The sequence below is a fragment of the Capra hircus genome (assembly GCF_001704415.2).
Source record: "Capra hircus breed San Clemente chromosome X unlocalized genomic scaffold, ASM170441v1, whole genome shotgun sequence".
Classification (NCBI taxonomy): domain Eukaryota; kingdom Metazoa; phylum Chordata; class Mammalia; order Artiodactyla; family Bovidae; genus Capra; species Capra hircus.
Window position 1 is genome coordinate 48,427,590 of NW_017189516.1, and position 14,170 is coordinate 48,441,759.

A 14,170-nucleotide genomic window follows, 5' to 3' on the forward strand; every position below is an offset into this window, starting at 1 on the left:
CTGCCATACTCCCCTGGACCATCTGTGATCCAAGACTCAACAAGAAGGGCGTGTTTCCCATGAACTAAGGGTATGTTTCCTAATGTGTTTCTTGTCGTTGGTCTGTCTCAACTCAGTCTCCCCGATGTGGGCACCACTGCTGCTAATACCTCCATGTATAAGTTGCCATCACTTTTAAGAAAAAATGTCATTAACTCCAAGTAAGATGGGTTAGGTACCATGTCTGGGGGACAAGAGAAAGGGATGAGGGGACATACCTGAAGCAGTCACACAGATCTTAAAACTGAACTGTAGAGTCTTTGAAGGAAATGTACTCCCCTCTGGCAGAGGGCCAGGAGACACAGAGAAGACCAGGTGAAGAGGGCATGCCACCATCAGCAACAGAAATGCTGCCATGGTGTCCGTGACCTAGCAACTGAGAATGCTCGAGGTGTGTACGGTGGATACAGAATGCGATGACTGCACAAGTCCAAGGAGAGAGCCTTGGCCTTACAGGCCAGACTAACTCACAGTGGCGCCAAAAGCTGTTCTGTGCTCAGAGTGAGGAGCCCAGGAGCAGAGAGCAGAGTGTGTAAGTGGGGGACATCTGCCCATAGGGAGGAGCTGCCCTTTGAACTAGCCACCCTCCTCACTAAACGCTTATTCCCTTGGAGACTGGTTAGTAGCTGCTCTGGCTTCGTTACTGTATATGTTTTGGTGTGGTAAAATAGACAAGAGATATGTATTTTTAACATCTATAAGCAGACTGTTCTGTGGCATTAAGGATATTAACACTTGTGCAACCATATCACCAGCAATCTTCAGAACTTTTTCATCTCCTCAGACTGAAGCTAACTGAAACTCACCATTGAATGGGTCCGCCCCGCCTCCCCACCCAGCCCTGGTCACTGCTGTTTTATTTTCTGTGTCTGTGAATTGGACTAGTCTGGGTCCTATGAAAAGTGAAATCATTCAGTATTTGTCTCTCTCTACCTGGCTTATTTCTCTCAGCATAATTAGTCCTCAAGGTTCATCCTTTTTGTAACATGTGTCCAAGTTTCCTTCCATTCAAAAACTGAGAAATGCCCTGTTATATGGATCGACCACATGTTGTCTGTCCATTCATCCGTGGGTGCAGAATTGGGTTACTTGCACATCTTAGCTATTGTGAATAATGCTATTAAAACATGAGTATACCACTATCTGAATCCCTCCTTTTACTTTGGGGTATGCTGTAAAGATTGGAGGCAAAAGGAAAAGGGGGTGACAGAGGATGACATGGTTAGATAGCATGAACAACTCAATGGACATGAGTTTAAGTAAACTCAAGCAGGTAGAAAATGATAGAGGAGCCTGGTGTGCTGCAGTCTGTGGAGTCACAAGGAGTCAGACTTGACTTACTGACTGAACAACAACAAATATGTCCATCCAGAAAAGAAATTCCTGAATCACGTGGTAAGTCTTTGTTCTAAAGAAACAATGTGCCATTTTTTACAGCACTTATACCAGCTTATAGTCCTACCAGAAAAGCACAAAGGTTCTGGTTTCTCCACATTGTGGCCAACAGTTTTCTGTTTGTGTAACAGCAATTCTGTTGAGTGTGAAGGAGCATTTCATTGAATGGAACATCTTTTAAGCAAGTCAAGTTAATAAGCAGGAGACTCTGATACAGATATGGAAGATAGAAAGATGTATGTAGTAGTTAATATAACTAGAAATGAACTTGTAAAAAGCATCCTTTGTGTCCCTCCTGTTTGACTTTTTATTCTACAAATATTGATTAAGCAGCTTCTCTGGTCCAAGCTTGGGTTTTGAGGGCATCTCTTTCTGTCTTAATCTTTGAATCATATTGTTTGAGAAAAACAAAGAGTCCTCTAAACATTTCTGGGAGCAGACAGATTTCAAGTTCTTGATGTATTATTGTACTGAAGAGATAGTGAAGTTGAAATGATCGAAGGGAAAATACAAAGGAAGTATTTGTATCCTGTAGATTGTGTGTGCTACATAAGGACTCCAACTTTCTGCTTACCTACTCACAGTGTCATCCTTCAGTATTGTAGTAATAGCTGACTGATGTCTTGTGAATATGATGGGGACTTGGAGCTGAATCTATAACCGGAGATAAAAGCTTTCATTTCTGTAACTTTGCCACATTCCCATTATGTGACAGTCACCTTGAGAGCTGGCCTTGTTGGTCTCCCAAAAGGAGACACTCACAGCCTGATTACCACTAGTTCAGGTGGCCTTTCCTAGGATGACCACATCCATCCTAAAGAGTGACCAGGTCATTCTCAGTTTGGCTGAGGCCACCATGGATGGTACTTTGTCTCCCCATTGCACCCATTGCAAGAGTCTCTGATGACATCCCTCGCTCCAGCAGAAGGCACCTGAGATCACATTTCTTTCACCGACACTCTGTTTTTCAAAAGGTCTTTCTTTTGCCTTATTCAGTAGTTCTCACACCCTAGTTGCACAGTGGAACCGTCCTGGAGCTTTCAAAATCTCTGCCCTTTTCACTTACCCTGAGCAATGGACTGAATCCGTAGTTGGGAAGTGTTGCCCGTTTCCTCCTCTTCCTGGATGCTTTTCCTTTTCCAGATAGCTCTTTGAGCTTCCTGCCATTTTGCCCCTAAAAGGTGAGGTAGGATGATGTACTCTGAAGCCACTTCCCATGTAACTTTAGGCAAGTTACTCAGCCTCTGTCCTGAGTGCTTCCACCTATAGAATGAGGATAAGAATACTTAGTAGTTCCTTAGAAAGGTAAATGGAGTCAATAAATATAAACCCTACAGAAGTGAAACTTTTCAAGACTATCAAGTGTGTAGGTGGATTCCACAAATGCAAAACTTTTTTTTTTTTTTAATACTTACCATGGTGATACTAAAACACTATGTACCTTGCTCACTCTTACTCTCCCACAAGTATACAGTGGAGTCTTTCTCATTCTTTTGTTTTTCCTCTACCTTTTTGCACTGATCACTGAGAAAGGCTTTCTTATCTCTCCTTGCTATTCTTTGGAATTCTGCATTCAGATGAATATATCTTTCGTTTTCTCCTCTGCCTTTAGCTTCTCTTCTTTTCTCAGCTTTTTGGTAAGCCTTCTCAGACAGCCATTTTGCCTATTTGCATTTCTTTTTCTTGGAGATGGTCTTGATCATCACCTCCTGTATAAGAGGTTCTGTGAAATTTGAGGCTAAAAACAATGCCCTCTAAATTTTGTTTTGGGAAATAGTTAACTCTATATAAAAATCTCTATGTTAACATGAGGTAGTGTATTATATGAATTAATAATTTAAAATTTCTCAATTTTAATCTCTAATAAATAAAAGATTCAACCTGCCTTAACAGAATCTCCTGAGGGTCACAATAATTTTCTTTTCTCTTACTGTGGTAAATATACATAATATAAAAGCTGACCATTTTAACCATTTTTAAGTGTACAGTTCAGTGGCATTAACTACCTTTTTAATATTGTGCAACCATTACAAAATCCCCCTGCTCTTCCAACTTCTAATTTAATGGCTCCCTCTTCTTCTGCCAGGAATTACCAGTTGACTGCTCAACTCAGAGACATTGTAACTTTCTGCTGTTCTGTTTCTCTCTGTGTTTTCAATTAATTGATGGATTAACTTTGCTGTAAGACTCGGAACTCAAACTGGGGTTCTGTAATAACCTAGAGGGGTAGGACTGGGTGGTAGGTGGGAGGGAGATTCAAGAGGCAGGGGACATATGTACACCCATGGTTAATTCATGTTAATTTAATTCATGTTGATGTATGACAGAAATCAAACTAATATTGTAAACCAATCATCAATCAATTAAGAAAAGTAATGGATGTTTTGGACAAAAAGTCAAAGTTGTGGAAAAGATGTTGTATGTGATGGGAATGTTGAAAACAGAGAGAGAAAAGTATGCATTTGTAAAGAAAGCTATTCAAAATACCTTGCTGAAAAACACATAAGTTGCAGATATTACTGTAGAAATGTTCATACTTCTGTGAAAATTAAGAAAGATATTTCCCTTTATATATTTGTAAACAGAATATATATCAAAACTCCAAAGATATCTGCATAGCAAACAGAAGCCCATGACTTACCTCTTGTTAATATTCATGTCCTTCAAAGCATTATTCTCTTGAATGTACTGTGGGTGCCAGGGAGGCTTTGGTTGCCCTGGGACAGCAGTCTGAGCCAACTTCTAAGTCTGGAAGCTGAGGTGGCATGCCATCTCCTTACTGTACTTGAATGTTTTCTGCTTAAAATGTTCAATTACCTGAACATTCAAATCCTTCCTAGTAGTAGTGAGTTAAGTGCACCCAGCTCAATTGTCTCGGTTCTTTGGCCATATGCCTCGTGGCCAAAATACCCAGAACAAAAGCAGTATTATATTTAATAAAGGCTTTTGAAAGCAGCACACAATCAAAAAAAAAAAAAGGAAAAAAATCCTAAGCAATTTAAATGGAACATTGGCAGAAATCAAGGGTGAGGCAGGAGCAAAGATTCAATGGAGGGCATTAAGGGGGTCCTAGGTGGGAGAGAGGAACAGGGTGAGAGATTTTGCCAGGGTGATACCAGCAGTCCCCTGTTATGGGCAGAATGTTCCAGATGGATGTGCATTCATAAAGATTTTTAAAAAAATTGTCTATATATCAAATTGAAGAAACAATTTAGGGAGTTCCGTGGTGGTCCTGTGGTTGGGACTTTGCTTTCCAGTGCAGTACTGTGTGGGTGTGGGCCCCTTCATAACTCATTGAGTTCTGCATTAGATTATGTACTCCTTCCTAAATGTAACTGATTCTTCACAATACAAATAGCTTTCAGAACGCCTAACCCCTCTAACTCAGTTAAAGTAACCAAGTACTCGCACATGTTACAACATGGATGAACCTTGAGAAGAGTCAAAACACAAAATATTGCCCCTCATACAAGTCTAGTCTACTCTGAATGCTGCCATATAGGCCTCTTGCAAGGATGTGCATAAATTACTTAACCAAGCCTTCTTGTTGCCCCTGAAATTTTTTCCCACTTTTCAATATTACAAAGAGACTGTGTTGACTATTTTTTTGACTAAATGTTTGTGATCAATCTTAAGTTACATCTTTGGACAAATGCTCCAAAGTAGAACTGTCTGTTTGAAAATTTGCACATTTTAAGTCTTTTAGTAAATATTTCCAGATGGCCCTTCAGAAAATTTGCTTGGCCTCTGCTCCCCAGTGCAGAGCTTGAGGGTCAAATGTATCTGGTGAGAAATAATAGTACTTAAATCTCAAATACAGTACTGTTTATCCACAGCAGTGTAAACGTAGGGGAGGAGAATGGAGATAGCGGGTTGAGTGTGTTGTTCTAGGCCAAATTTTCCAAACTCATGATGTCCTGTATTTGTTTGCAGTTCCCTTGGGTACACATCTACCATGCCCTTGCTCATCAATAGTGCCAACTGCCAAATAGTAGGTTTTGTAGTCACCACTATTGGATGGATCCTCGGCACCACTTCCATGGGCTTCGTGGAGTGGCGAGTATGGTATCTAGACAACGCCTCACAATTCTCTGGTCTGGCCTGCATGGGAATGTGGAGAGTCTGTGTCTTCCGTCAAACCAACATCACCACAGCTATCTCATGTCACAGTTACAGCTACCATGATACTTACCTACCTCTTGATATCCGTGTTTCTCAAAACCTTTTACTGATGTCCAGCATTCTAGGACTCTTGGGGAAAGCCTCTGTTATTTTTGCACTTAAAAATGTGTCCATGGGAATTCTTGAGACTACTACTACCTACAAAGCATTTGTCATTTCAGGAATTCTCAACATAGCTGCTGGTATCTGTATCTCAGTTGCTGTCACCTGGAATTACCACTCTGTGATGACTGAAGAGGGTATTGTCTTCCCATCATCTTTCAATATACCCTTCAAGCCACATGCTCAGAAAATTGGTAACACTGTTATAGTGGCATGTCTAGCTGCCTTTGCACTGTTCTTAAGCGGGTGGTTTTTTCTCTCTTACAAATTACCCCTGGATAGCCAGGTGCATCCTGAAGTATCAGGAATGTAGATTCCTGTTTGCATTGACCTTACAAAAACAAACATTACCAAAAGTTTGTGGGAAATCTTACCATGATGCTTAATCGAATTTCCAAGGACTCAAGACCATGGCAATAAAGTTTTTGGCAGAAAGTAGTAAACCATTTACTTCAGTTGTAATCTGTGTCTGATTTGATTCATTGATTCAGTTAAGGAATTTCACTTAAAAAATCTTTCCAATCTGCCAGTTTTTATTTTAATTATTGCCTAATCACAATACTATGAATCTAGTGTATGGAAATAACAGTTTCTGAAATTCTTACATTTCCCTCCTCAACTATTGCTAAAAACTGATTTATTTTCTATGCTCTGGTATTATACATCTGTCATATAAAAATTTCCATTATATGGAGAAGCAGAGATGGTAAAGGACAGGGAAGCCTGTCATGCTGTGGTCCATGGTGTTGCAGTTGGACATAACTGAGCAACAACAACAACGAGAAAATGAGGAATTCATTCCACTATATTACTGGACACCAGAATTAGTTAAATTTTTCTGTATAAGGTTTATGTATCCTTTCTTTCCCCCTCTTAAATCTTTTTAAATGATTATAAAGGAACATCTTGTCCCTTTATCCTAACAAAATGATTCCCTTGCTTAAAGAATATTAACAGTTATTCCTTGTTATCAGTGAATACTTACAATTTTTAAATGCCTCAAAATAAATTCTTCAGATCTGTTTTTATTTCAGCTTGTGCTTCATCCAACTTAGCATTTTACATGATGTACTCTGCAAATAATAAATAAGCAGGGTGACAATATAGAGCCTTGATGTACTCCTTTCCCAATTTGAAACCAGTCTGTTGTTCCACATTTGGTTCTAACTGTTGCTTCCTGACCTGCATACAGATTTCTCAGGTAAGGTACCTTTCTCAGTAAGGTACTCTGATATTCCCATCTCTTTAAGAATTTTCCAGTTTGTTGTGATCCACACAGTCAAAGACTGGCTATCCTATTGAAAGGCTGTTGCTGAGCCATGAAAGACTCTGGAATTCTTGGCCTCCAGAGGAGATGAATTCAATTCGGGGCCAGTGACAAGGCTTGATCACTCAGAGCTTTTCTGTAATAAAGTTTTATTAAAGTATAAAAGAGATAGAGAAAGCTTCTGATACAGGCATCAGAAGGGGGCAGAAAGAGTGCCCCCCTGCTAGTCTTTACCTGGATGTTATATAGCTACTAGCAGTCTGCTAATTGGAGAAAGTAAATGTCTCAAAACTCAGAGACTGACGACAGGCCCCTCACTCACAGCATGCATTGAGATTACATTGGCACAAAGTGAGTCATCCTGGACCATAAAATGATTGATATGAATCTTGAAGAAAGGCAGGTTTCTAAGCAAACATAGTCTCACTAACATAGTTTAAGAGAACATTTACACGGGTAAAACATCATGGTTTGTCAAGTCCTTCTGAGTCTTAGGCAGAACCAACTTGAAGACAGAATCTAGGGTTCATTAACATAGCTTAAGGTAAATATTTCTATAAGCAAAATGCATTGGTTAGCTTAGGGATTGAGACTAGCTAAGTTCAGGTGGAACCAGGTGTCATCACGGCAACCAAGAATTTTAAAAGGGAGGTGGGAGGGGGGTTCATGTTTGGGAACGCATGTAAGAATTAAAGATTTTAAAATTTAAAAAAAATAAAAAATTTAAAAAAAATTAAAAAAATAAAAGAAACCTCTTTTCTTTTAGAAAAGGGGAAATAATCTAACACTTGTTTGTTTTCTGCTGTCACTTAAAAGAGAGGTAAAAATGTCTGACACTTGCAGCCTATTTCCTCCGTTTGGAGACCCCTCACCTTTCTACCTGTTGCCCTCTCATTCCCCCATTTTCTTTTAGTAGAATTATGTTGCCTAGGGAAGGGACATTGTGCTCATTCTGTAACTGCTTCCAAGCTGATAAGGAGCATCATCTCTAAATTGGTGAGGCAACATATTCTCCTAACCCTCATATTGAGGGTCTCTGATCCAGGGGCCCCAAGTAGTAGTTGGAGGAAGCTGCCGCAGTTGCAGAAGTTTGAGCAACCATTTGTAACTTAAAAGCCTTCATGCGACTGGAAACAAATCCAGCTACACAGTTACAGATGCAGGGAGCAGGCAGCAAAAGCAATCAGAATTATTGCAATTAGGATAGTTCCCCATGGGGAACTAGTTAATGTCTCCAAAAGTGAGGCAGTTAAGGCTTCAGGAGTATCTATAGCCTGAATCATCTTGTTCATGTGTTTAGTAAAATGAGTAACATTAGTGCTCATATCAGGTATATATGTACAGCAATGGGTATGAATAATGGCACAAGTTCCTCGTGCAGTCGTCAGAATATCTAAGGCCAATCTGTTTTGTAAAACCACCTTTCTAATTTGTATTTGTTCAGCATTAAGAGCTGACATAGCTTTTTGAGACTCTTGTAATGCCTGTTGAGTAAAGTTAGTCACAGCATCCACTCGTAGCATAACATTTGTAGTTCTCAGAGAGGGAACAAACACTGCAGCCAAATAACCATATCAGTGAAATACAGACCTTGCCCACGAGTTCTAAGGTGTGGTAAATTAATGAAGCCATGAGTAAAACCCAGACCTAGGGTGCATCTCCCTATCCAGCCACGGGGAAGCCAAGCAAATACGTAAGAGCCACATATCCAATAGGTCCTGTTTGGAGCAAGCCAGCGTGACTGAGATATCCAGTCCCAATCAGTGCCTGGCCAGGCAAAGGGAGGACCTGAACTGGGGTTGGAAAACATGGGAATGATTATGCTAATTTCATAGCATTGTGGTCAGAGAAGATGCTTCATATGATTTCAATTTTCTTAAATTTACTGAGGTTTGATTTGTAGCCAAGGTGTGGTCTATCCTAGAGAATGTTCCATGTGCACTTGAGAAGGTGTATTCTTCTGCATTTGCATGGCATGTCTTGAGGATATCAAAGAGATCCATCTCATCTCATGTATCATTTAAGACATGTGTTTCCTTATTAATTTTCTGTTTGATATCTGTCCATTGGTGTGAGTGGGGTGTTAAAGTCTCCTACTATGACTGTGTTGCTGTCAGTTTCTCCTTTTATGTGTGTTAGTGTTTGTCTTATGTATTGAGGTGCTCCTATGTTGGATGCATAGATATTTACAATTGTTGTATCTTCCTCTTAGACTGATCCCTTGACCATTATGTAGTGTCCTTCCTTGTCCCTTGTAGTACTCTTATTTTAAGGTCTATGTTGTCTTTTATAAGGATTGCTACTCCAGCTTTCTTCTGCTTCCCATTTGCATGGAATATATTTTTCCATCTTCTCACTTTCAGTCTGTATGTGTCTTTAGGTGTGAAGTGGGTTTCTTGTAGACAACATATACATGGGTCTTGTTTTTGTATTCATTCAGCCAGTCTGTGTCTTTTGGTTGGGGCATTTAATCCATTTATATTTAAGGTAATTATTGATATATATGTTCCTAGTATCATTTTCTTAATTGACTGGGGTTTATTTTGTAGATCTTTTTTCTTCTTTTGTATTTCTTGACTATATAAGTCTCTTTAACATTTGTTGTAATGCTGCTTTGGTGGTACTGAATTGTCTTAACTTTTGCTTGTCTGAACAGATTTTTATTTCTCCGTCAATTTTGAATGAGATCCTTGCTGGGTACAGTAATCTTGGTTGTATATTTTTCCCTTTCGGGACTTTAAATATATTCTGCCATTCCCTACTGGCCTTCAGAGTTTCTGCTGAAAGAACAGCTCTTACGGGTATAGGGTTTAACTTGTATGTTACTTGCTGCTTCTCCCTTGCTGCTTTCAATATTATTTCTTTGTGTTTAGCCTTTGTTAGTTTGATTAGTATGTGTCTTGCTGAGTTTCTCCTTTGGATTATCCTGTATGGGGCTCCTTGTGCCTGTTGGACTTGATCGACTATTTCTTTTTCCATGTTGGGGAAATTATCAATATAATGTCTTCAAAAGATTTCTTTTTCTCTCTTTTTCTGGGACCCCTAACATCTGAATATTGGTGCATTTAATATTGTCCCAGAGGTCTCTGAGACTATCCATTATTCTTTTCATTGTTTTTACTTTATTATGCCCTTAAGTAGTTTTATCCACCATTTTATCTTCCAGTTCACTGATTCATTCTTCTGCTTCAGATAGTCTACTGGTTCATATTAAAGTGTTTTAAATTGGAGAAATTGTGTTGTGTGTCTCTGTATGTTCATTCTTTAATTTGTCTAGGTCTTTGTTCATTGATTCTTGCATTTTCCCCATTCTGTTTTCAAGGTTTTTGGTCAACTTTATTATCATTATTCTGAATTCTTTTTCAGACAGTTTGCCTATTTCCTCTTCATTTATTTGGACTTCTGTATTTCTGGCTTTTTCTTTCATTTGTGTAGTATGTCTCTGCCTTTTCATTTTTTTTAATTTATTATGTTTGAGGTCTCCTTCTCCAAGGCTTCAAGGGCGAATTCTTTCTTCCTTTTGGTTTCTGCCCTCCTAAGAAAGTGAAGAGGAACTAAAAAGCCTCTTGATGAAAGTGAAAGAGGAGAGTGAAGAAGTTGGTTTAAAGCTCAACATTCAGAAAACAAAGATCATGGCATCTGGTCCCATCACTTCATGGGAAACAGATGGGGAAACAGAGGAAACAGTATCAAGACTATTTTGGGGGGCTCCAAAATCACTGCAGATGGTGATTGCAGCCATGAAATTAAAAGACGCTTACTCCTTGGAAGAAAAGTTATAACCAACCTAGATAGCATATTCAAAAGCAGAGACATTACTTTGCCAACAAAGGTCTGTCTAGTCAAGGCTATGGTTTTTCCTGTGGTCATGTATGGATGTGAGAGTTGGACTGTGAAGAAGGCTGAGCACCGAAGAATTGATGCGTTTGAACTGTGGTGTTGGAGAAGACTCTTGAGAGTCCCTTGGACTGCAAGGAGATCCAACCAGTCCATTCTGAAGGAGATCAGCCCTGGGATTTCTTTGGAAGGAATGATGCTAAAGCTGAAGCTCCAGTACTTTGGCCACATCATGCCAAGAGTTGACTCACTGGAAAAGACTCTGATGCTGGGAGGGATTGGGGTCAGGAGGAGAAGGGGACGACAGAGGATGAGATGGCTGGATGGCATCATCGACTCTATGGACATGAGTTTGAGTGAACTCCGGGATATGGTGATGGACAGGGAGGCCTGGCATGCTGCAATTCATGGGGTCGCAAACAGTCGGACATGCCTGAACTGAACTGAACTGAAGGTTGGTCCGGGGTTTGTGTATGGTTCCTACAGGGTAAGATTTGTGCTGAGTTTTGTTTCTTTGTTTGTTTTTCTTCTCATTGGCAAGGGTGAGTAGGTGGTAATCCTGTCTGCTGATGATTGGGTTTTATTTTTGTTTTGTTTGTTTTTCGGATAAGGTGTCCTGCACAGGGTGCTACTATTGGTTGGGTGATGCAGGATCTTGTATTGAAGTGGTTACCTTTGTGTGAGTTCTCACTATTTGAGAGTCACTAGGGTCAGTTCTCTGGTAGTCTAAGATCTTGGAGTTCCAAGTGGAGCAAGAGCAAGTGTATTCAGTGCAGTCTCACAGCCTGAAGCAGGGGATTCAGACTGGAAACTAGAAAACTGAGGAGAGCTACATGGACACTGAGAAAAGGAGATGGGATGGAAAAGATTTCTGGTAAGTGGCCCAGAAATAAATCGTCTTCAAGGTGCATTAAGAGCACCTGTAGGAGGAAAGTGAAAGGATTCTCATTTCCACACACTAATTATCATGGACGGATTTTAGGCAAGATATTAAAAACTACATACTTGTGAAACATGAGAGAGAAAAGAATGAAATCCCAAGTAATGTGACTGTAAGGCAAGGTTGAAGGAGATACACTCTCCCTGCCATGTGACCCATCTGAGTTAACTTAGAGAGATGAGGATAGCAGGTGAGTTTGGAAGGCTATGTAAGGATATTAAACATGCCTCATTTCTCACACCAAAACGTCTGAGTTGCTCCCCATCCTCCGCTAGAGGTGTCAGGATGGGGCTTTGTGATGTCAAGGCTCACTCAGGGCCACCATTGACTGGAGAAGTGACTTGCTGACCTCATAAAGCATAAGGGTGTGGCCCCTGGGGAGGGGTATATATAGGGGTGCTCAGGAACTCTGGAGCAGACCACTGGAAGTCTTCAAAATGACTAAGGTACTGGGAAGCCACAAGGCTCTAGAGCTGTTAGGGAACAGCTGATTCCAGATGCCCAGGAGGAAAATAGGAAGTCCTCTTATCAACTGAGGTCCAAAAGAAGTGTCAAGGTGAGCTAAACCCACCCAAGCTCCTATTGCATGATGACACCACCCTATAAGACCTGCTTCCCCTGTCTTTGTCTGGCACATACCTCTTTTCTACCCAAACCTCTTCTCCTCAAGCCTTCAATTCCATCCATCATCACCCTCTTCCCCAAACCAATGCTGTTCTTTGCTCCTTCTCTTATTTTCTCCAGTCAGCTAGGGTAACCTTGAGGATGAACAAGCAAATTCAACCAAAGCTGACCAAAAAAGATTCTCAGAAACTCCCACCTCAGAGAAACTTTAGAAAATCAGAGGCTCAAAGCTCTGTAGCCAGTGTTCCAAGGTGAATGAACAGCTGAATTAGAATGAACTGGAGGAGGTCGCAGAGACTGTGGAGACCCCTGCCATTCCAGCTGGACCAGTGGGCAGCCAGTCACTTCAGAGCATGGCTAGAGAGCTCAGAAATCTTCAGGGGTCTCGCTGCTAAGAAATGACCAACAGTACAGATGTTGAATCTTATAGCAACAGCACACATTAATAATGAAAATTTACTTCAGTTCATTCAGTCTTCTCTGATTCTTTGTGAACCCATGAATCGCAACACACAAGGCCTCCCTGTCCACCACCAAATCCTGGAGTTCACCCAAACCCATGTCCACTGAGTTGGTGATACCATCCAACCATCTCATCTTCTGCCATCCCCGTCTCCTCCTCCCCTCAATCTTTCCCAACATCAGGGTCTTCTCGAATGAGTCAGCTCTTCGCATCAGGTGGCCAAAGTATTAGAGTTTCAGCTTTAGCATCAGTCCTTCCAATGAACAGCCAGGACTGATCTTCTTTAGGATGTACTGGTTGGGTCTCCATGCAGTCCAACGGACTCTCAAGAGTCTTCTCCAACACCACAGTTCAAAAGCATAAATTCTTCGGCGCTCAGCTTTCTTCACAGTCCAACTCTAACATCCATACATGACCACAGAAAAAACCATAGCCTTCACTAGACAGGCCATTGTTGGCAAAGTAATGTCTCTGCTTTTTAATATGCTGTTTCGGTTGGAGAAGCTTTATACAGTCAACAAAAACAAGACCAGGAGCTGACTGTGGCTTGGATCATGAACTCCTTATTACCAAATTCAGACTTAAATTGAAAAAAGTAGGGAAAACTGCTAGACCATTCAGGTATGACATAAATCAAATCCCTTATGATTATACAGTGGAAGTCAGAAATAGATTTAAGGGACTAGATCTGATAGATAGAGTGCATAATGAACTATGGAATGAGGTTCGTGACATTGTAGAGGAGACAGGGATCAAGCCATCCCCATGGAAAAGAAATGCAAGAAAGCAAAATGGCTGTCTGAGGAGGCCTGACAAATAGCTGTGAAAAGAAGAGAAGTGAAAAGCAAAGGAGAAAAGGAAAGACATAAGCATCTGAATGCAGAGTTCCAAAGAATAGCAAGAGGAGATAAGAAAGCCTTCTTCAGTGATTAATGCAAAGAAATAGAGGAAAACAACAGAATGGGAAAGACTAGAGATCTCTTCAAGAAAATTAGAGATACCAACGGACTATTTCATGCAAAGATGGGCTCAATAAAGAACAGAAATGGTATGGACCTAACAGAAGCAGAAGATATTAAGAAAAGGTGGCAAGAATACACAGAAGAACTGTACAAAAAAGATCTTCATGACCTGGATAATCACGATGGTGTGATCACTCATCTAGAGCCAGACATCCTGGAATGTGAAGTCAAGTGGGCCTTAGAAAGCATCACTACGAACAAAGCTAGTGGAAGTGATGGCATTCCAGTTGAGCTATTTCAAATCCTGAAATCTGATGCTGTGAAAGTGCTGCACTCAATATGCCAGCAAGTTTGGAAAA

General features: G+C 40.5%; 1 protein-coding gene across 1 annotated transcript; it reads left to right on the forward strand.

The window, feature by feature from the left end:
- Positions 1–455: 455 nt before the first annotated feature.
- CLDN34 (claudin 34) lies at positions 456–6,031 on the forward strand. The gene is made up of 2 exons (XM_018043704.1): positions 456–571; positions 5,368–6,031. Exons 1-2 carry the CDS (start codon positions 456–458, stop codon positions 6,029–6,031), a joined length of 780 nt encoding a protein of 259 aa, XP_017899193.1.
- The last annotated feature ends 8,139 nt before the right edge of the window (positions 6,032–14,170 follow it).

Bases quoted from the DNA above. Each gene is read 5' to 3' on its own strand.
- CLDN34 (XM_018043704.1), top strand. From the start codon at position 456: ATGACTGCACAAGTCCAAGGAGAGAGCCTTGGCCTTACAGGCCAGACT. The intron at 572-5,367 runs GTAAGTGGGGGA...ATTTGTTTGCAG, and splicing joins AGGAGCAGAGAGCAGAGTGT to TTCCCTTGGGTACACATCTA.